Consider the following 23,875-nt stretch of genomic DNA (forward strand, 5'->3'; position numbering starts at 1 on the left):
ATGCAAACCTTTCTCAAACATGGCAGTCCCTTAGGAAGAATCTTCAGGTGAAGCAAATTAATATGTAAGTGACATGTTAAGACTTGAAGGAAACTATGCAAATACCAAAAATCAACATTTGACAGTTTACTGCCTGAAAATCAAATTTGATTAAAAATGCTTTTATGCAGAGCAAGTCTGTCTTTTTGATCTGTGATGGAGAAAGAGTGCATGGAGAGGTACATGTACAGCTGGCTTTCTGTACCCAGTCATGATTTCTCTTTTTTGGTTATGAAATGGGACATTCTAGCCCAAAGCAAATTTATGTCACAAAGATCAATAGATCAATTTAATGACCTTGGGTCAAAAGTAAGACATTCTCCCCCCATCGACATAATACTTCAACAACCTGTGATACTTCTTCCATCATCTGAACTCAATGCCCCTTCCTCCAGTTACCTACCTGAGTTATTCTTTAAAACTGAAATGATCTCTTTTCTAATCATGAACTACAATGGTGCATGCTATCCCAAGCACAAAAACAGATTCTTTTGCTGTCAGAATATAACTTTAGAAACAAGTTAATATGAACAACTCAATGAGTCATGGAGCTGTACAGCATGAAAGTAAACCCTTTGGTCCAACTCGACCATGTTGACCCGATATCCTAAATAAATCTGGTCCCATTTACCAGCATTTGGCCCATATCCACCTAAACCCTTCCTGTTCATGTACACATCCAGATGTCTTAAATGTTGTATTCTGCTACACTCGCATGTTCTCGATGTGTGATTATTAATACCACAAATGCATTAATAAGACCATAAAACATTAGGAGCAGAAATAAGGCATTCAGCCCATTGAGCCTGCTTTGCCATTCAATAAGATCAGGGAGCTGTTATGATAATCCTCAACTTCGCTTTCCTATTTTTCCCCATAATCCTTGATCATTTTACAGATTAAAATCCTGTTTTTCCCCTCCTTGAATGTTTTTACTGATCCAGTCTTGACAGTCATCTGTGCTAAATAATTCCTCAAATTCATTGCCCTCTGAGAAAAGAAATTCCTGTTCATCTCTGTCTTAGCTATGCGACATCTTATTTTGAAATTTTGTCCTCTTTTCCTAGGCTGTCCAGCAAGGAGAAACAACCATACCATGTCAAATCCTCCAATAATTTTGTACCTTATCTGTCTCCTATCACCAATTTTGGATCCAACTTTGCAAGTTAACCCCAAGCCCATGGGCTTTGTCATTTTTATCAGTCTCCCATTTGGAACCTTATCAAAGGCTTTGCTGAAATCCATGTAAACTAACATCAACTGCATTACCCTCACCTATATACCTGGTTACCTCCTCAAAATTTCAATCAAACCTGTTAGGAATGACGTTCCTTTCAAAAGCCACATTGACTATCCCTGGTTAAATCTTGCTTCCCTGGATGGTGTGTTATTCTGTCTTTCAGAATTTTCTCCAATAATTTCTCTGTGTGGCACTGACTGTTTTGTATTTCCTTCATTTATCCCTGACACCTTTCAGATCCCCAAATTCCACAGACATTTTTCAATTATGCTCATGTGACAAAAAATGATTGTTCAGCCTGTTTCCTCTAAATTTTTTTCAAAAATCATAACGACCATCTTATTCATCATCCTAACTTGGATGGCCACCTAAAGTTAGTTATTCCCCAGTTTATTTCACCCGTTTCAAAATCTCCCGTTCCCCCACCGCATCCCTAAACTAGCCCAGTTCGTCCCCTCCCCCCACTGCACCACACAACCAGCCCAGCTCTTCCCCTCCACCCACTGCATCCCAAAACCAGTCCAACCTGTCTCTGCCTCCCTAACCTGTTCTTCCTCTCACCCATCCCTTCCTCCCACCCCAAGCCGCACCCCCATCTACCTACTAACCTCATCCCACCTCCTTGACCTGTCCGTCTTCCCTGGACTGACCTATCTTCTTTTCTCTCCATCTTCGGTCCGCCTCCCCCTCTCTCCCTATTTATTCCAGAACCCTCACCCCATCCCCCTCTCTGATGAAGGGTCTAGGCCCAAAACGTCAGCTTTTGTGCTCCTGAGATGCTGCTTGGCCTGCTGTGTTCATCCAGCCTCACATTTTATTATCTTGGATTCTCCAGCATCTGCAGTTCCCACTATCTCTGATACTACATTCTCTTCCTGATTTTAAGAAATTCTTCAAAACGTACTCCTTCCAGCTTGCTTTTAGGCATTTCTCTACAATCTTCCTTACTGTGCAGCATCTATTTTCCCACTGTAAAGTACTTCAACTTCTCTTTATTCACAATTCAAGTTAGGTTATGTTTTGCATCACTGTACAAGCAGATCTCCTTATAGAATTTGTATTTTCTTACAAATTTGAGTAAGGAAAGTTGTCAGTGTTTTACAAATGTATATTTGAGTATGCATCTCTGACAATTTAAATGCTGTGTAACATTTTTTCAAGAAGGAGGAAACATACAAAATCATGGAACCCCTACAGCATGGAAACAGGCCCTTCGGCCCAACAAGTCCACACTGATCTTCAGAGTACCCCACCCAGACACTATTGGTAATTTAGCATGGCCAATCCACCTAGCCTGCACATCTTTGGATTGGTGGGAGGAGACCAGAGCACCGGGAGGAAACCCACACAGAGAGAATGTGCAAACTCCACACAGACAGTCAACCAAGTTGGGATCAAACCGGGTCCCTGGTGCTGTGAGGCAGCAGTGCTAACCACTGAGCCATCATGCCACCCATACAAAATAGTCTAATCTATTTAAGTTGTCTGCTAATTAACATTCACTGTACCAGCCCACACCAAATAGATTATATTTAAGATATGAAGTAGTAATCTATATTAAATGCAAGAATGATATGACCATTCATCTGCAATTTTAGGTGATTATTGTAAAAAGGACTACAGAATGACCATATTGTCCTCTAGCATTGAAGTAGAACATTTAGTTTATCCTGTGCTTTCTCAGTGGCTCTGTCCCCATATTCTGCAAATGCTTCCATTGGCAGATGCATTTGCCACTTGTCCCCTTTGGACACAGATGATCCATGGCTTGAAAATACTAGAGCAAGAGAGGACTAGGAAATGTCTTTTGAGAGAGGAAAAAATGTTCTCACAATGAAAGTTAAATACTCTGTAAACAAACCATTATTCAGAATTGTTTTTTAGTCACCTAGTTGTTGTTCAGACTTAAGAACAACCTCTAATGGGAAAATCTATCTTGCCATTCCTTATTGGACACAGGGAAATATTCTTAAGTTGATTTTTTTTACTAAATGTGAAACACAACAAATCTCTGCCTGATCGTTACAGCAGTACTTGTTTCTCAGTTGCAACACTGATTTCTTTAGCTATTTCCTAATCAATCTGTTCCGGGATGTTATCATACACCTCTGGAGCACGTGGGACTTGAAGCTGGACCTTCCTGGTTCAGAAGTAGAGACACTAACACTATACCACAAAAGCCCTAAATTTCACAATGCCTTTTTAAAATCCAAATCTTTGGACAGATTTGGAAGTCAAAATCTACTCTGTATTTCTTCAATGAGATCGTTGTCAATGTTTATATTGATATCCACTCATTTCGGCAGGAATGAAAGTAATCATTTTAAGTAACTATCCGATTTTGAAGGGTTATTGAGGAAGTTCTGAGCTGTGGGACTTCAGTGGTATTAATATACCAAGTAGTTAAGGTTAAAAGGAAAACACATGATGACTGTTAATGGACTAATTGATGCCTGGATACATAAAGGTAAAACAGTGATATTGTGACACAACGGTAATATCCCTACCTTGAGGCTAGGTCAGACTTCAAGTCTCTCCTGTCTAAAAGATGTGTTACAGCACGTTTGAACATGTTAATTCAGAACAATGAGAGAGGGGAAACAACTGAAACTGAAGAGAGTTGTTGGACTGGAATAGTCAATAAACTCTCCACACAGAGTGAATCTATGTTTCATAGATTCTGTTTAACCAGTTGGGTTAGAATCTGTTAAAAACTGGATAGGTCCTTCAATAACATGGTTAAAAGAAAGAACCAAACAATCCTGTATTGTTCTGTGTAATTCTATGATTCCTTCCTTATGTGTTGATATCTGTTGAATTTACAATGGCATCCTCCCTACCAACGTTCATAAAAGTGTGCCTATACCTATTTTTAACAGCAAGATGGCAACATCTTCTAAATTAAGACTTTGTGTGGTGCAGAGAAACACAAAGTGATGCCTCTGCTGTGAATAAAGTGTCAAGTATAGAATGAATAACCTACGTAAGTTCCTATGTCCATAGTTAGCACTAGATTGATCAGAAAGAAAGAATTAAAGCCACTAAACAGGATACAGGAGCTATTTACATGTAATTAATTAACCTTAAGTGACCTGAGGCTTTGGGTCATCTGTCATGCTGAACTACTATAACAATTAGAACTGTTGATCTGTTTCTTCCTGGGAGCTTCAGATATGGTGCTAAACTGAACTGATTTCTTGGAAAATGTGCAAAGAAACCATTGGCTGAGATCAAAGTGTCTAAAACAAATAGCTATAATTAGTTTAGTTTGGCTGCGAAGAATTGAAATTGTTCAACATACTTTAAACAAGCAAAGATGATGGGTCTTTAATAAAGAATCTATTTCAAAATGAATGATCATTTGTTTTTTGCAATAAAGATGTTTAATGGATTGGTAATGCTTGAACAACAAATAATCAGGGTTGACACAACACATTAGTTTTGTGGAAGATTCAAAGGGCATGACAAGCAATTGACATCATTTGTGTGAACCCTTAAATAAGAGTACAACTTAAATGTCAAAGGCATATATATATTATTTATAAAAATGTGTACTGGTAATTTAATAGGGAAAGATTATTGGTCCAAGATTAACTGCTAAAATAATCCTCATAACTTGTCTGCTACATTTTATTGACATTCTCGTGTCACCTGAGGTCTCCTTAGCTCCCCATTAATTTTTTTCAAGTACATGCAGCTCTCGTAGAGACATCTGAGACCACAGCATCAGTTTTCATAAGTGTCTGTCTCAACACAACACTTTCCTGCTTTTCTGATAAGTGTTTCTGTGACATCTGACAGCACATGCATAGAAATTACCTCCAAATCATTTTTGGGAAGACTGAAGCCATTGTCTGATCCATGAATCATAGAATCCTTACAGTGTGGAAGCAAGCCATTCAGCCCAACTAGTCTACTCCAATCGTCTGAAGAGCACCCAATCAGATCTGTTCCCCTTGCCCTATAACCCTGCACTTCTCATGACTATGCATCTGCACATCCCTGAACACTATGGATAGTTTAGCATGGCTAATCCACCTAATTTACACAATCTTTGGTCAGTGGGAGGAAACCCACGCAGACCCAGGGAGAATGGGAAAACTCCACATAGTTGCTCAAGGCTAGAATTGAACTCAGGTCCTTAAGCACTTTGAGGCAATAGTGCTAACCACTGAGCCACCATGCCACCCCAAACCAGACTATCCATAACCTTGGTCTCAGTTTCCTCTCTGAGTTGAGCTTCCAACTACATATCTGTGCCATCACTGAAGTTGTTTATTTTCACCTGCGTAGACTGCCAAATGTAATCCTTGACTAAGCTTATCTCCTGCTCAAATCTTCATTCATGCCTTTGTTTCTTGTGGATTTGATTATTCCAACAGTTTTTGTGTTGTTGTCCTATATTCTGTCATCTGTTAATTTGAGGTCATCCAAAATTCTGCTTGTGTTCTTGCTTACATTAAGCCTATTTACCCATTGGTCCTGTAGTTGTGCTCGACATTGGCTTCCCATTGAGCATCACTTCAACTTAAAGACTTTGTTCTCTTTTTCAAATCCTTCTCTGATCTTGCCCTTCCCAACCTCTGTATTCTCGTTCAAACCCATAACCCTCCAAAATACTGCACTGATCTAATTTTTGGCCAGCTGGGCATCTCTAATTTTAATGACTGCAATGGGTAAATAAACGTCTAGTGGACTGGGCCACAAGGTCTGCAATTCAATCCTTACCCTTCCTGGCATTTGTACGTCTCTCTTCTGCTCAGGTATTCCTGAAAAACAATCTCCATGGCAAACATTTGATCACCATCCCTAATATCATGTTATGTGGGTCAGTGCCTACTTTTGTTTCATAATAGCTTTGTAAAGCATCTTGGGATGTTTCATTATGTTAAATTATTAGGTGATATATGTTATGGTTGTTGACGCTCCACACAACTGGGTCTTGATCTCATGGTGCATATTTTCCAGATGCACCTTTTCACATTTTAAACATGTGATCATATCAAGTAAGAGCAAGAATAGGGCATGCAGTCCCTTAACTCTATTATAATGTTCAATTAAAATCATGGCTTCTCTGATTTTCTTCTTAGTCTCACATGGTTGTCCCAAGTTCTTCAAAAAAATCAGAAGTTTCAAGTTCAGCCTTCAACATATTTGATCTCCCAGCCTATTTTCTGTGAACACAATAGTCTTATTGCTAGTTTATTAACCCAAAGGTCCATGGAGACCTGTGTCTGAATCCCACCATGGCAGATGTGCAATTTGAATCCAAGAAAAAACCTGGAATTAAGAATCTAATAATTACTATCAAACTGTTGCTGATTGCCAGAGGAGAAAAAAAAACTTATTCGTTCAAGTCCTTTGGGGAAGGGAAAGTGCTGTCCTTACTTGCTCTGACCTACATGTGACTCCAGATCCACAGCAAATGAGCAACTAGGGACAGTCAGTAAATTGTGGCCCTGCCAGTGATACCCACGCTGTGTGAATGAATAAACAAATAAACTCCAAAATTCAATAAGTTTTGGGGGAAAGAAAAACATTTTCACACATCTCCATCATAAATTGCAGTTCCCATATTCTGAAGCTGCATGCTGTGGTTCTAGATTGCCCCCAAGAGTGAAACAGCCTCTCGGGATCCACTCTGCCACTCACCTTGTCCTTCAGAATCATTTATGTTTCAGTGTTCAAAATGGCAATCTGTCTAGGACCAATTTTGCTCAACCTTTCCAGGTCAAGATAACTCTCTCAGGCTAAGATTGAGCCTAATGAATATTCTCTGAATACTTCCAATGTAAGTATGTTCCTTAAAGCTCCTGGTGTCAATCTCACATATGGTGGTGACAGAGTAGGTTTTATCACTTTCTTTCCAATATTACTTAATTGGGGTGGGTGCCAGACGGTCCCTAAAAGCAGGAGAAGGAAAAAAAAACTGAAGTATCAAAACCAAGGATATAGGAAGACCAAAATAGTGTTTTGGAGATCAAAATGTAATTTATTGGCAGCTACAGATATGTTTATTTTTGTATTCATTCAGCAGATTTGTTGCCTCAGCCAGCATTCATTTCCTATCCTAGTTACCCTGCACAGGGGGATGTTGAGCTGCCTTCTTGAGCCACTACAGTCCTTTTGGTGTAATGTAGTCAGGGTGGGAGTTCCAGGATTTTGACCGAGGGACAGTGAAGGACCAGCAATCTATTTTCAAGTCAGGACATAGTGAGTACTGGGATAATAAAATGTGAGGCTGGATGAACACAGCAGGCCAAGCAGCATCTCAGGAGCACAAAAGCTGACGTTTCAGGCCTAGACCCTTCATCAGAGAGGGGGATGGGGTGAGGGTTCTGGAATAAATAGGGAGAGAGGGGGAGGCGGACCGAAGATGGAGAGAAAAGAAGATAGGTGGAAAGAGTATAGGTGGGGAGGTAGGGAGGGGATAGGTCAGTCCAGGGAAGACGGACAGGTCAAGGAGGTGGGATGAGGTTAGTAGGTAGTTGGAGGTGCGGCTTGGGGTGGGAGGAAGGGATGGGTGAGAGGAAGAACAGGTTAGGGAGGCAGAAACAGGTTGGACTGGTTTTGGGATGCAGTGGGTGGAGGGGAAGAGCTGGGCTGGTTGTGTGGTGCAGTGGGGGTGGGGACGAACTGGGCTGGTTTAGGGATGCAGTTGGGGAAGGGCTCTTCCCCTCCACCCACTGCATCCCAAAACCAGTCCAACCTGTCTCTGCCTCCCTAACCGGTTCTTCCTCTCACCCATCCCTTCCTCCCACCCCAAGCCGCACCCCCATCTACCTACTAACCTCATCCCACCTCCTTGACCTGTCCGTCTTTCCTGGACTGACCTATCCCCTCCCCACCTCCTCACCTATACTCTCTCCACCTATCTTCTTTTTTCTCCATCTTCGGTCCGCCTCCCCCTCTCTCCCTATTTATTCCAGAGCCCTCACCCCATCCCCCTCTCTGATGAAGGGTCTAGGCCCGAAACATCAGCTTTTGTGCTCCTGAGATGCTGCTTGGCCTGCTGCGTTCATCCAGCCTCAATTTTATTATCTTGGATTCTCCAGCATCTGCAGTTCCCATTATCACACATAGTGAGTACTGTGTGGTTTTGAGAAAAACTTGCAGATGGTCATGTTCTTCTGTATCTGCTGCCTTTGTACTTCTAAATGGTGGTGATTATAGCTTTGGAGATACTGTCTAAGGAGCCTTTGTGAATTTCTGTAGATGACACATACTCCTGCTATTGTGATATTCTTGTTATAGCATCAGATTCTACAATTCCATTATAGTTGGCGAATGGAGGTTAAAAACACCCTCAGATACTCTGATTTGAGTTCTTTCGTTATCTTTGTATTGGAGATAAAGCCATTTTCAAAATCCTATATGAAAAATATACAGCCATAATTGATGGCATCCATGGCTCATATCCTCTGTACAAACACAAAGTTAGGAAATATTTGCGCACATATGGTGTAGCAATACTTTTACAAGGCTCAGACAAAACTTGTCACCTGATGATGGGTGAGTATCACTTCACCTACGATAGTGCTCGTTGAACTCAGTAAAGTATAAACATCAACGGCAATATAGTCCCCCTGCACTGTCAGAACACTCTAATTGCAGTTCATCAAATATCGCTTAAAAAAACACTCTTAACTCTAACACTAACACAAAAGGCCACTGGTGCTAGAAACCCAAAATATAAACAGGAAGTACTGGAAATATTCAGCAAATCACATTTGTGGGGAGCAAACACAGACGAACATTTAAAGCTGATGATCTTTCTTTCAGGAGATGGTAGGACTGTCCTATGAGCAGAAATTGATTTGACTAGGCCTGTATTCACTAGATTTCAGAAGAATTAGAGGTGATGTGATAGAAATGTATAAAAATCTAACAGGGCTAAATGGACGAGATGTAGGGATGATGTTTCCCCTTGTTGAGGAACCTGGAACCAGGGTTCACAGTCATAGGATATGGAGTGGCCATGTAGAACTGCAAGGAGGAAACATTTCTTTATTGAGATGGCCAACCTGTTGAATTCACAGTCACAGAAGGCAGTCTCAGCTGGATCACTGAGTATATTCAAGGAAAAGATTGATAAATTTTCAGCTATTAAAGACATTCCATGAGTATGAGGAGAAAGCAGGAATGTGGCATTGAGACAGAAGATCTGTCATTGTTGTAAAGAATGGCACAGTAGAATCAAAGGGCTGAATGGCCTACTCTTGTCTCTAGTTACTATGGTTCGATGTTTTATTATAGCAATGTTACTGACTTTATGCAAGTCCAGGCACAAATTAAAGGGAGGTGTTCAGTGCTAAAGGGGGGAGCAGGGTTTTTTTTTAAACTGAAACAGGGATTAATGGCAACAGCAGAACTATTACCAACAGAATAAAGACATTAAGATTCTAGTCGAGAGTAAAAGAGAATCTTATTTTAGATGTCGACAACTTGGTTCAATGGAATCTTTTACTCAATATAAAGGCTGTAGGACATTCTTAGGAGTGAAATCAGGAAGGCAAAGAGGGGAAATGAGATAGCATTGGCTGATAAATTTAAGGATAATCCAAAGAGATTCTACAGATACATGAGAAGCAAGAGGGTAACTAGAGAGAGGGTTGAGCCTCTTAAAGATCAAGGAGGTCATCTTTGAGTTGAACTCCAGGCGGTGGGAGAGGCAGTAAGTGAATGGTTCACATCAGTTTTTACTGTGGAGAAAGAAATGGAGACTAGGAAAAGCAGAGAAATAAACTTTGATGTTTTTTAAAAATTCTCATTATAGAAGAGGAAGTTCGAGAGGTGACAAAGAATATAAAGGAGGGTAAATCTCTCGGACCTGATTTAATGTATCCCATAAAATTGTGGGAAGTAAGGGAGGAAATTGTAAGAACCCTTGCAGAAATATTTGCATCATCTATAACTATGGGTGCAGTGCCTGATGACTGGAAGGTGGCTACCGTACCTTTGTTTAAGGAAGATGGTAAGGAGAAGCCAGGGAACAATAGACCTGTGAGTCTGACTTCAATTGTGGGTAAATTTTTGGAAGTGATCATAAAAGATAGGATTTATGGACATTTAGAAATACAAAAATTGTTTAGGGATAGTCAGCATGGTTTTGTGCGAGGAAAGTTGTGTCTCACAAACATGATTGAGTTTTTTGAGGAAGTTTCCAAAAATATTGACAATGGCACTGTGGTAGATATTGGTTATTTGGAGTTTAGTTAGACCTTTGATAAGGTTCGCATGGTGGACTAATTAGTAAAGATAGTCACACAGGATTCAGGGTAAGCCTGCCAATTGGATACATAATTGGATACATAATACTAGGCGATGGCCTAGTGGCTTTATCACTGGACTGTTAATCCAGAGACCCAGATAATTCTGGGGTCCTGTGCTTGAATCCCACCATGGAATTTGAATTCAATATAAATCTGGAATCAAGAATCTAATGATGATGACCATGAATCCATTGGTGATTGTTGGGAAAAACCCATCTGGTTTACTAATGTCCTTTAGGGCAGGAAACTGCCATCCTTACCTGTTCCAGCCTACATGTGACTCCAGACCTACAGCAATGTGGTTGACTCTTAACTGCCCTTTGTGGAAGGGCAATAAGTACTGCCTAGCCAGTGATGCCCTCATCCTTTGAATGAATAAAGGAATTGACTAAATGGCAGGAGACAGAGAGTAATAGTGGAGGGATACTTTTCAAATTGGAGGCTGATGACCAGTCACGTTCCACAGGGGTTGTTTCTGAGTCCTCTTTTGCTTATCGTTTATATAAATGATTTGGATGAGAGTATCAAAGTCGTGGTTGGTAAATCTGTGGATGACACCAAAATTGGTGGCATAGTAGACAATGAAGAAGGCTTCCTAAGATTACACAGGGATCTTGATCAAATGGGTCAATGGGTTGACATTGGCAGATGGAATTCAATCTGGATGAATGTGAGTTATTGCATTTTGGTATTACAAACAAGGGTAGGGTTTGTACAATTAATTGTAGGGCCTTGGGCAAAATTGTAGAGCAGAGAGGCCTTGGGGTGCAGGTACATAATTCTTTGACATTTGCATCATATGTAGACAGGATGGTTAAAAAGGCATTTGGCATGCTTGACTGTATTGCTCAGTCGTTTGAGTAAAGGAGTTGGGAAGTCATTGCTAAAGTTGTACAAGGCAGTGAGAAGGCCTATTCTGGAATATTGTATACATTTCTGGTTGCCCATTTATAGGAAGGTTATGATCAAGTTGAAAAGGGTTCAGGAAAGATTTACCAAGATGTTACTAGCAGGTTTGAGTTATAAAGTCTGGATAGGCTGGGACCTTTCTCAGTGTAGGAGGTTAGGAGGTGGCCTGATAGAAGTTTGTAACTTAATAAGAGATAGAGATAGAGTTGATGGTAGTTGTCTTTTCCCTCGAATGGGGATTTCAAATCTAGGGGGGCACATTTTTAAGGTGAGAGGAGAGAGATTTAAATAAGACGAGAGGCAATTTTTTAATTCCCAGGGTGGTTCGTGTGTGGAATGAGATTTCTGAGGAAGTGGTGGATGCGGGTACAATTACAACATTTAAAGACATTTGGATAGACACGTGAGTAGGAAGGATTTGGAGTGATATGAGCCTGGAGAAGTCAGGTGGGATTAGTTTAATTTGGGATTATGTTTGGCATGGACTGGTTGGATCGAAGGGTCTATTTCTGTGCTGAATGATTCTATGACTCTATCTGCTGTCTCAAAAAAAAATGGAGCAATGAGAAATAGAATGTGAAATTGGTGAACTTAATAGTGCAGCTGGAAGGCTATAAAGTGACAATCGAAGGACTAATCATACTTATGGTTTTGTGAGTGGTTTCATTAATTTTGCATTTGCAGCAGTAAACAGCAGATCAAATCGAATCAGTCCTCTAGCCCAAAGTCATGATTTTATCTATTGCCCCTCCTATCCATGCTTATCATCTTGCAGATTTAAGTGACTGAACATTATTCATCTATACAGGAAAACATTCCTCTCTAGATTAAAACCTCTGCCAATTTTTCTGTGTGTTGTCAAAAGCTAAATACAACTTTGAAAAGCGATGAACTGTATGAGTCGTGATCTATTTTGCCAAAAATCAAAGAAACAACCCATTTCATAGCTACTATTTATTCACAGTTAATTTAAAGCAAAAGAACACCCCAGTTGTTGCTGATGACATGTAGTTCACTGTGTTGGGTTGTTCACCCAAAACAGCATACACTGATTTTGGAGCAACGGAGGAATAGAAATAATGTGCATTAAAAATTTTGAAAGTAGTCCTCACATGGTACCTTGGTATGTAGTTTATAGAATCTCATCTACTGAATTAGCATATCTTTACAGAAGGCTACTCACCCAGGTACCTCAAAGCTCCATTTCCATTCACCATGATTTCCTATTGTAGCAGTACTGAAGAATTTCAGTGTCTGGGATCTTCCCATTTTCAGACAAAGTCCAAACATGAGAGAATTTTCAGTAAAGAAACTTAAGGCATGGAAAGGTGATAAAGCCAGCCAGACCTTCAAGTATTCAGGCAGCTGATTGTATACTGTTGTATAAAGTAATGGCTATGAAGGATTTCATGATGTTGTTACATTAGCTCCATCCATTTTGTTCATCTCACATATAACCAAAGAGTTCTTTGTGAACATTCACAAGGAGCAGATATGTCTGTATCAACTCATTAAAATCCTAGTAATTAACTTGTAATCTAAGAACGGAGCCTCTTCGATAGATACTGTATGTCAATGTACCTTCATCACTAATCACGAGATCGGCTGTTATGGATATAACTACTAAACAGCAACTGTTTCAATATAGTAACATCCAATAAACACAGCGTTGGCTTGGGCAAATTCAGAGAAATAGGTTATTACATGTGGAATCCTTGAAGCAGAGAGAACTTCAGCTTCTAGCTATAACAGAGAGGAACAACATAGATTCAAAGAGCTGTAGAGCATGGAAACTGACCCTATGGTCCAACTTGTCCATGTTGACCAGATATCTTAAACTAATCTAGTGTCATTTGCCAGAATTTGGCTCATATCCCTCTACACCCTTCCTATTCATGTGCTCATTCTGATGCCTTTTAAATGTTGTAATTGTTCCAGCCTCCATCACTTCCTCTGGCAGCTGATTCCATACCTGCACCACCCTCCGTGTGAAAAAATTGCCTTTTAGGTCCCTTCTAAATCACCTTAAACATTTGTCCTCTAGTTTTGGACTCTGCTACCCTTGGGAAAAGACCTTGGCTATTGACCCTATCTATTCCGCTCATGGTTTTATAAACTTCTATAAGTTCACCCCTCTGACACTCCAGGGAAAACTCCCAGCCTATTGTTTGTCTCCCCATATCCCAAACCCTCCAATCCTGGCAATATCCTTGTAAATATTTTCTGAGCCCTTTCAACTTTCACAACACCTTTTCTGTAACAGGCAGCTTTTGCATGAAGCTTCAAGACCTCAGAAACTGCCCCTACTTTATATCTTTGTCATTTTAAGTTAGCTTTCCTCTTTCATTTCCAACTTCTGAGACTCAAAAAAATTTCTTTTTCTGTTTTTCTTCTCTCTTTTTCTGTTTTTCTTCATTTTCAATCGTAATTCAGGCTGTTTCATTTCCTTTTCACATTTGAACTGCTTCATTTGAAATTGAATTTTAGCCACTTCCAATGCTACAGTTTGCATTCCTGACGATTGTATGTGCAGAGTTATTGCCACAATTATATCCTTTTTGCTCATACACACAGGAAACCCCAACCTCAACTTGTTTGCCAATTCCTCCAAACTCACTTTTTGTAAAACTCCCAAAGTGACTTCTTGCACCCCTGGAATCTCTTGGCCTCTGAAATAGCCTTTAGTACACAAAGCACACCCTATTTAAACCAACTGCATGCAAGACCCGAAAAGGAACATCAATGCTCACCTTACACAATGAAACACTACTCTTCTCACCACAAATTCCAAATATTACCACCTTTTCTGGCACTACTCCCTCCAAAGAATATACATTCTCATCTCTCACCATCAGAGATTGACTTGCTCCTGTATCTCTTAATATTTTAATTTCTTTACCTACTTCTCCTGGTATACATGAGTAAACTTTACCCACACAGATAATTTTTTTAAAGAGGTCTGAACAGGCTGCAGATTCTTTTTGCAGCCCTTTAGCTTCCGCTGGGATCTCTTTTGCCACTTTAATAGACCCTACAGGTTTATCGTGTTTAACACATCCGTCTTACCAGTGCTTTTCTCAGACCGCCAACACTGTGACTTCATGAGTCTGACATTATCACAGTTAAAACACTTTGAGCTTTTTTTAAAAATTCTCTTTCACCCTTGTGGGTATACTTTTTGAGCTGTGGTTAGCCTCTTTACAACCTTCAACGAAATCTCCTTTTCTATTACCACCTGAGAATTTCTCTTTTCCTCAATTTCTATCCTTCACAAATTGAAATTGATGTTGGAACCCAAACTGATTTATCAACCAACGCATAATCATCTGCCACTTCTGCTGCTAATCTTGCAGTTTTCACTCTCTGCTCTTCCACATGAGTTCTCACTACTTCAGGAAGTGTATTTTGGAACTTCTCCAAAATAATTGTCTCTCTAATGTGGGTGGCACGGTGACTCAATAGTTAGCACTGCAGCCTTACAGTGCCAGGGACCCGGGTTCAATTCCAGCCCCGGGCAACTGGCTGTGTGGAGTTTGCACATTCTCCCCGTGTCTGCGTGGGTTTCCTCCATATGTTCCAGTGTCCTCCCACAGCCCAAAGATGTGCAGGCTAGGTGGATTGGCCATGGTACATTGCCCATCGTGTTCAGCGGTGTGTAGGTTATAGGGGGATGGGTCTGGGTGGGATGCTCCAAGGGGTGGTGTGGACTTGTTGGGGAATCTAATCTAATTGTCTTTTAAACTCTGTGTACATTTGGTCATTCCAAAAATATTTTCAATCAGCTTCTGGCATTTGCTCAGCTATGCAATTAAGATGGCATTTTTCACCTCAGAAACCTCCTTTGATAGTTTTGCAAATACCTCACTCGGTCAACCTGCTAGATTTGATTGGATCAATAATACCCAAATGGTCACTGGCCATTTCATTTGTTTAGCCACTTTCTCAAATGAAATGAAAAAAGCTTTTACAATCTTCTTGTTGAATTTAAACAATGCTTGGACATATTTGAACAGATCTCTGCCAGGCCTTTGGCTACACTGGGATTGCTCTCCATCACTGACCTCATCACAACTCCTAACTTTCAACTCTACCTTTGGCATCTCAGTTCACCAACTGGAAAACAGAATCTGCAAACCCTGGGTCTATGTGTTCTTGACTCCACCCACTCGTGCTTCATTTTCTCAAAAAAAAATGACAAAGCTAGCTACATTGCTGGTCTTAGAGTAGACAGCTTTCCTCCATGCTAAAAATACATGTTTTAAAAAGAAATATGAAAGAACAAATCCTTCTTGAAGGAACATCTTGTAATAAGGCCCAAGGCAAAGCAAAGATGAGGGGGATTTGTAAGATCATAAGACCATAAGACATAGGAGTGGAAGTAAGGCCATTCGGCCCATCGAGTCCACTCCGCCATTTAAATCATGGCTGATGGGCATTTCAACTCCACTTACCCACACTCTTCCCGTAGCCCTTGATTCCTTGTGAGATCAAGAATTTATTGATCTCTGCCTTGAAGACATTTAACGTCCTGGCCTCCACTGTGCTCTCTGGCAATGAATTCCACTGGCCCACCACTCTCTGGCTGAAGAAATGTCTCCTCATTTCCGTTCTAAATTGACCCCCTCTAATTCTAAGGCTGTGCCCACGCGTCCAAGTCTCCCTGCCCGATGAAAACAACTTCCCAGCTTCCACCCTTTCTAAGCCATACATTATCTTATAAGTTTCTATGAGATCTCCCCTCAACCTTCTAAACTCTAATGAATACAATCCCAGGATCCTCAGCTGTTCATCGTATGTTAGGCCTACCGTTCCAGGGATCATCTGAGTGAATCTTTGCTGGTCACGCTCCGGTGCCAGTATGTCCTTCCTTCCGTTGTATCAGCTAACTACCTCAAACAAGCCTCACCTAGTACCACATACTGGTAGAAGTGGTAAATGCTGCAACTTTCCAGGAGTTGTTATCTAGGCAAATACCACATGGTTGCAGTGTTACAAATTTTACCTGCATCATGAGGAGAAAATTTCCAACAGATCCAGAAAGAAAGATAAAACAAGTTTTAAGAGAGTGAGCTTACCTCTTTAGGAATATCAGTGCTTTGAGAAGACACAGTCAGTCTGCAGCCGAAACATAATAACTAATGGGAGACAGTCACTAGCAGCTGTGGAAGCAGTAAAATAGCAAGGTCAGTACTACAAAGCCGAGACTTCTTTCAAAAGCTGGAAAGAAGCACTGGGACAGGAGTGTCTACAGAATCAGGAAGCTTTCAGAACTTTAGCAGAACTTTAGTGAAAAACAAGCAAATTTAAAGTATCCTAGTGAAAGAATCTAGTAGAACAAGATATGTTTGAAATGTTAAAGTCCTTGGACTCAGTAATTAAGGCATAATTTCACCAGCAAAACTTACAAAGAGAACAACTGACAAATTTTGATCAGAGATAATGGGGACTGCAGATGCTGGAGAATCCAAGATAGCAAAGTGTGAAGCTGGATGAACACAGCAGGCCAAGCAGCATCTCAGGAGCACAAAAGCTGATATTTCGGGCCTAGACCCTTCATCATTTCTGATGAAGAATCTAGGCCTGAAACGTCAGCTTTTTTCTCCTGAGATGCTGTTTGGCCTGCTGTGTTCATCCAGCTTCACACTTTGTTATCTTGGATTCTCCAGCATCTGTAGTCCCCATTATCTGTGTGTTCATCCTGCTTCACACTTTGTTAACTAACAAATTTTATTTGGTCATTTATGTAGAAGAAAATTATCTTGTGTTCTACACCCACAAAAGCAGGAAAACATGCTTTTTACTTGATAAACAGCAAGAAGACCCCATTTTAACTGCAGAAGTTTGGAAAACCATAGAAGATACCAGTAGCCACCCATTCTATCACTACCAAAAGGTAATCAGAGGTCAGCATTTCTAGAAATTGCCAGCACCAAGTAACTAATCAGTGGAACCAGTTGGTCTGGAGAGCATATCTGCAGCTGGTGCAACACCTCCCAGACTCACAGGATGAGGAATTGCCTGTGGAAAAGGTAAGTATTGATTTGGGGAGTCTCTCCATGTGAGTCCCATGGGGAGAAAGGTTACTGAGTGCTGCTCCCCAAGCTCCCACAACTGTCATTTTCTTGCGCTGTCTTCATTGTTCTCTCAGGATTGAAACAACTGCAGCCCCAGTGAATGATGGGATGAGGCCGTTAGCAGCCATTCATCATCTACCTGAGTGTCTCAGATGGTGACAAAGTGGGAAGCTGGACCATTGACCTTCTTTCCCACAACTAATTTTGGGCAAAGATCAGAGTGTATTGGGCACTGGTCTGCCACAATCTCACTTAACTTAGTTCACTTCTTGCATCTAGGTCCACTGCCTCCAGCCATGAAAGTTTCTACTTAATGTTTGGATTAGTGTTTCTGTGTGTCTTCCCTCAACACTGATTCGTTCCTCTCTGAAAAAGAAAGCATACTGCTGTTCACACTCTTTCTGCTCCAACTGCATGCAATGCTTAATGCCATGAAAATATCTTGGACTTACATCTGAAGAATTATATCCATTGAACATTATAAAAAAAAATGAGCTGCATAATACAAACAGATGCAGGGCAGATGTTTCCATTATCAAGTGTCCCCCGGAATTACAGTTATAAATTTTAGATGATCAGCAATAAATCTAGATAGTAATTCAAAAGAATTTTCGTGATGAAATCAATGTTTAAAACATGGAACTTGCAACTTCATGGAGTTGTTGGGCTAACTAACATAAGGGCGTTTGAGGTGGAACTGGATAAACACATGACAGGGAGAAATATAGATGGATATGTTGATGGGTATAGATAAAAAGGCGTGAGTGGAGACTTGTATGGAACATGAGCATCAGTATGGACACATTGGCCTGTTTCTGTATCATAAGTATATTGTAATATAGTGTGATGTATGGGGAAAAGAGAAAGCATTTATTTTTTGGTGATCTTTCCTGAGAAAAATGAGAAATTGTCATTAAGAGCTCACTGTGCCATACAAGCCATAAAAAAAAGCAGTGTTTCAGTTTGACAACAATTTCACCGAGGCATCAGCAATTTATGTGTTATACTAGTTTGCACTGTTTATCTACTTCCTCGCCACTGATCCTATAGACAAGGTAGTGACTTTTACTCAATTTTCAGATGTGCAATAGTAATGTCTTGCTGTGCTATTTCCTTGTTTCTGTCACAGGGCAAGGTAACGGCAAAGGAAGGAAAGAGAAACCGAAACACGGCAAGAAAGCCAAACAACGGAACAAAGAAAGTGGCAACAGGCAAAGCAAGAAAGAAAACAAGCCTGGGACTAAGAAAAAGAAAGGACAACAAGGCAAGACACTTCCTGCAACAACCCCCAGCACCATTCAATAGTAGCCTTATTTCAACGCAAGCACTCAATGCTGATATATAAAAGACGGCTTTTCTGAACTGAAGCACTGCTACAGAGAGGAATAAATACAAGGCTCTTGTTTCCCTAACTGTTTAAAATAAGAAGTGAAGTTAATGTCTTGAGAACTTAAGTAACGGAGATCCATTGCACCTGGCCTCAGTGTATATTTAAAAATGGAATGGAATGGGAATTAAATAGTTCAGTGGATCTTTCAAAGGACAGTGTTAGGAGCTTTCATCAAAACGATGACTGAATATTGTAGAGCAGGTCAACTGCAACATGAATGGAGATGACTCACTGGTTCTGGGGCTGGGAAGAAATACTTTGACAAAAAGGCTTCTGGAAATGTGCAAATATTTCTGCACTAATTTTGGGCAGTTGGTTCCTGCATTGAATGAAAGATGTAAACTTAATTTCCTGACAGAATGTTAGAATTATGCATCATTAAACTGCTTTAAAATATATTTCAAATGAAAATAAGGCAATAAAAACATATAACAATTTGAAAGTGATTAATTATTGCAATGGTTATCATGAAACAGATCTTGTTTTCTTTGGTGCCACGCCTGAATGTATTTGTGGTATGATATTTTCTACATGAATCTGAAATTCAAAGCTGTTGTGACTCTTCGAAGTTTGATAACTGATATAAAGGTATCAATCACAGTTTCTTGGCCTTTAGCTCCATACTGAGAAAATATCAAACCACAAATGATTTTTGATTATTATATGTCTGGCCAGCTTCCACCCTGTTTAAACAAACTTCTTCCAAAAACCTACTGCTGTACACTGATTTGTTGCCAAGCCTTGCATCTATCACTTTTGCTGTTACTTTCCCACATTTGTTTCTGTTTTCAAATCGTCAACTTTACTTTAATATCCCTCCATCCTTTTTACTATTGATCTCCTCCAACCCTACAATACTCCAACAATTTCTTTTCTTGCTTTTCTAAATTCCTGAGCATCCCTGAGTTCCTTAACTTCACCTCAGCTGCCAAGATGCTAAGTTTCGAATTTCCTTCCTAAACTGGTCCACCTCTCCATCTCTTTCGCTTTTGAAGGTGTTCTTCAAAACCTACCTGTTTGGTCAAGCTGTTATCTCCTTCTGTGGCTAGCTGTTGCATTTTCCTAAATAATGTTTCTGTGATCTACCTTAGGATACATTCAGGGCGCTGTTTGAATGTCTGTTGTTGTTATTGAGCTGTGACAGTAAGGCTCATTCTAAGATTACTCGCGAATTTCTTTGATCACTAAAGTGAGAGTTGTCACTATTGGAAACCAAACTGTTCCACATTTTGCACCAGAAAAATAAAGTAATTGCTTGTCACGAAATTTGAGCTAATTGATGCTAGATTCTGAAAGGTACTGTGTCAAGGACTGAAATAATTGAACACTGTTATAAAATATTTTACTGCTTCATGGAATGTGGGCCATCCCTGACTGAGCCAGCAATTGTTCTCATCCTAACATGCCCTTGAACTGTGTGAGTGGCTTGCAGAGTCATTTCAGGGGCAGATAAGAGCCCACGATTTTGCTGAGGGTCTGGAATTACGCAGGACAGGCATCAAAAGAAGGCAGGTTCTCCTGAAAGTACCTTGTGTTTTCTTACAATAATTGATGGGAATATGTCTGTATTAATTAAGTTTAAATTCTGACAATTGCCACAATGGGATTTGAACTCTTATCGCCCAGAACATCAATTGGGGGACTTTGGATCACTATCCCTGTGAGGTTGCCACTACATCACCATCCCGAGTCACAGCAAGCTCATGCAATTAGTAAACAGTGCAAGATCCACATCAACTCATGCACTTGTTTTCGGACAGTATTTGACACACTGTGTGATTCTCAGTCATCCATATAAATGAAGATTAATTATTGGTGCAATATAATTCAAACATTCTGTTTTGACAGATCAGATTGTCACATCTTTATCAAACAATTACTGATAGTAGCATCGTTGTGTTACCTACAACCAGGAACACACCATCCCAATATGTTTCACATTTTTAGCTTATTCTTGAGAAATTTGAGATCCATAAAATTTGGCTAACTCCTGAATCTCAAAGAATCATCTGAGGTTGTTGCTGAAAGATTTAGAGGCATTATAAACAGGGTCAACTTATTCAATTACCCATGACTAGTCACATTGACTCTATCAAGAGTTTAAATATTTTAAATTTCAGGATGATAATCTTTGGTTGCAATGAGAGATAATCAAATCGAAATGCTGAGTGCAAAATTGATTTTCTTTGAGGCTAATTTGGTTCTAAAAGCTGGAGGTAATTCTGCTTAACACAGGCCTAACATGATCATGTTATTCTCAGCTCAACATCAGATGGGTTATGCAGGATACAGCAAGCAATTGCTATACTAGAGATACACCCTAGCAAGTAAGAGATGGTCCAAACAATGGAAGTACATCTTTAGTCAACCAATAGTCTGTGGCCCTTGTGGATAAATGGGCAGCATTGTACCTCTGTTTAGCATCAATCTGGGAGTTACACACGGGGAACATTAACCATGTAATCTTGGGACATCCTTTTAACACCCATGAACCAGACTTGCAGATGGTACAGAGGGAAAGGGCATTAGCAACACCATGAATTTTGCATGATGATAGCTCCTGGAATTTCAGCTGCACTCCTGCAGGAATTATTGTCTGTGGTCACAAGTGAGCTGGACACTGAAGGAGTGAAACCTCTTCCCATTTCGGCACCTCTGAGTGCCACATGTGTGCATTCGATGGCACTTTGCACTTGGGGAACCCAATACTTGAGGCAGAATAAACAGCTTGGACACCACTCCCAGTTCTTGGTGCACTGCACAAACAGATGTACATTCCTGAGAAAAGCATTCATGAACTTATGAATGCAATTGAGGGCTGGAGATGCCATTTGAGTCCTCAGCTGAGGGTGAAAGATGTTAATGTTGAGGAAGTTCAAACCTTCTGTAGTACAGACAGAGTGTTTCCTCCTCAGCTGCCTGGATGCAGATCAGCTTGCAGGAGTTAGAAGACGTAAGTGACAGCTTCCTTGTTCGTGCAGTGATGCCTATGGCATTGATGCCCACTCAGTAAATTGCCGAGCCTTTGTACACCCTGCTCAACTGCCTTAAGAACTCCAGGTCTCCTCTTCCATCACGACCTGAATCAGCACAGCTGCAGCCCTCTGAATCTTGAGCCCATGATGCTGGACATTTCATTGCTTTTTCCTCCTTCTGTTTTATAAGTGCAGCAAAACCATTACAGCTGCTGGGTTGAGCTGGCCCAAATATTTTGCATTGAAGTAAGGATGAAATGTTTGGTTCCTTCTGTGAACATGCGCTAGCCTTTGGACACTTATCAGCTTGCTGCTATATTATGTAAAACGATGCTCTGCAGCCCTGTCAATTTGGTGAGATCCACTCTGCATGATCCATGATTGCTTATCCTCTTCCTCATTTATTCAGGTGCAAGGGATTTGCGGTTTAAAGCTTTATAAGGCATTCTATGCCTGTGACACACAGTATAGTCTAACCCTTGGTGACGTTCACTCTTCCCTGCAACCCTGCAACCATGGAATCAAAACCAAAAAACAGCTGTATAAAAGCTTCACCACCATGCCCATAAGATTCAGCTACCTGGGCTGGCGAAGGCTCCTGCACAGCTTCACATAGACCAATCCCCACCACCTCCCAACACCACCAATGTTGTTGAGTAGTCCTTCAGCTCATGGTTCAATGTATTACATGACCTTGTTGGTGATATAGTGACACACACATATACCTCTATGCTTCATTGAGTGCTTCATTTTGGCACAAATATTTGAATTGGGCAGGAACTCATGCTAATATGCCAAAGACCCCTCCCGCATCCACTGCACAATCTCAATGAGGAGCTCTGCATCGACCTGAATGAAGAGAAAACGGGTGCACTTTTTAAAATTCCTTTACCTTACCTGCAAACCGACACGCAATCCCCATTCCTTGAGATAGTTTTCTCCTTTCCTTTGATGTCTTCCCTATCATGCTTCAATCCCCCCTCCCAACTGTGATCCCATTCACATTTCTATTAAATTTCTGGGTCTTCCTCCTTAGCCCATGCCTACCCACTGTTAGCATTATGCTGCCAGTCCAGTTAGGATTAACACCTCTCAAGAGTTGAATGAACTGGGCAGTTTGTAACCCTTCACTGTAAAAGATTGAGCAAAGGAAAACCTTACTTATGAAGGAAAAACCTGCAGAAGTATATACTCACCAGAGCTCCCAGGAAGAAGTTCATCCCAGGAGGTGTAATAGCACAATTATATCGTTGACTCTGTGACAAACACTTTTCCTACTTTTGTTTGAGAAGATTGTACCCACGACTGCAATTCCAGTGGGATGAAGTATTAATGAGTACTTATTGCAATCAGTGATTGCAAAGTAATTGAAAGTATTGAAATCTGGAAGGCCAACCTTCATGAAAGATTCTCAGAAATTAACACCATCATTATTCCGATATTGGGAATTTGCATTTTGGCCTCCCACCCAATTAAGATCTACTTGCTCCTTCCAAGTGGACCCAGAAGATTTCTGTGAGTGACACTGTTCCCCTCTCCACAGATGCTGAGTGTACCCAGCATTTTCTGTTTGTATTTCAGAAATCCTGTCACAAGTTTGTTTGTTTGCTTCTGCATCACCAACTCTGGCACATTTTGTCAGAATATCCATGTACACAAAAAACAGAAAGCCTGATTAATTACAGCCACAACGATACCTGATGATCCATAGCCAATTTTTGTGACTTGTTGGCAGCAGGTAAATGATTATTTTCCGTCAGCATATTTTAATAACCTTTCTTTCTAAAATTTAGGAAGAAATGCTTGGGTTGTAATAATTTGGAATCTAATAATTAACTTGCTGTTGAAATCAAGTGACATCTGTGCAAAGTTGCATTATATAGGCTCTGAGTTCCAACTCCAAAATCTATCGATGTAAAACATTTTAGTTCCTAATAGTGGATGGCCTGTGATATTTGCCATGGACAATTATTGGA

General features: G+C 40.5%; 1 protein-coding gene across 2 annotated transcripts in view; it reads left to right on the top strand.

The window, feature by feature from the left end:
* The window catches only part of rspo1 (R-spondin 1), a 215,250-nt gene extending 195,093 nt beyond the window's left edge, over positions 1-20,157 (top strand). For both annotated transcript variants that reach the window (XM_048558078.2, XM_048558080.2), the window contains exon 6: positions 18,664-20,157. In XM_048558078.2, the coding sequence (XP_048414035.1) occupies positions 18,664-18,839 (176 nt within the window). In that variant the 3' untranslated portion in view covers positions 18,840-20,157. The remainder of the gene's footprint in view (positions 1-18,663) is intronic.
* The last annotated feature ends 3,718 nt before the right edge of the window (positions 20,158-23,875 follow it).

The sequence above is a fragment of the Stegostoma tigrinum genome, chromosome 24, assembly GCF_030684315.1.
Source record: "Stegostoma tigrinum isolate sSteTig4 chromosome 24, sSteTig4.hap1, whole genome shotgun sequence".
Taxonomy (NCBI): domain Eukaryota; kingdom Metazoa; phylum Chordata; class Chondrichthyes; order Orectolobiformes; family Stegostomatidae; genus Stegostoma; species Stegostoma tigrinum.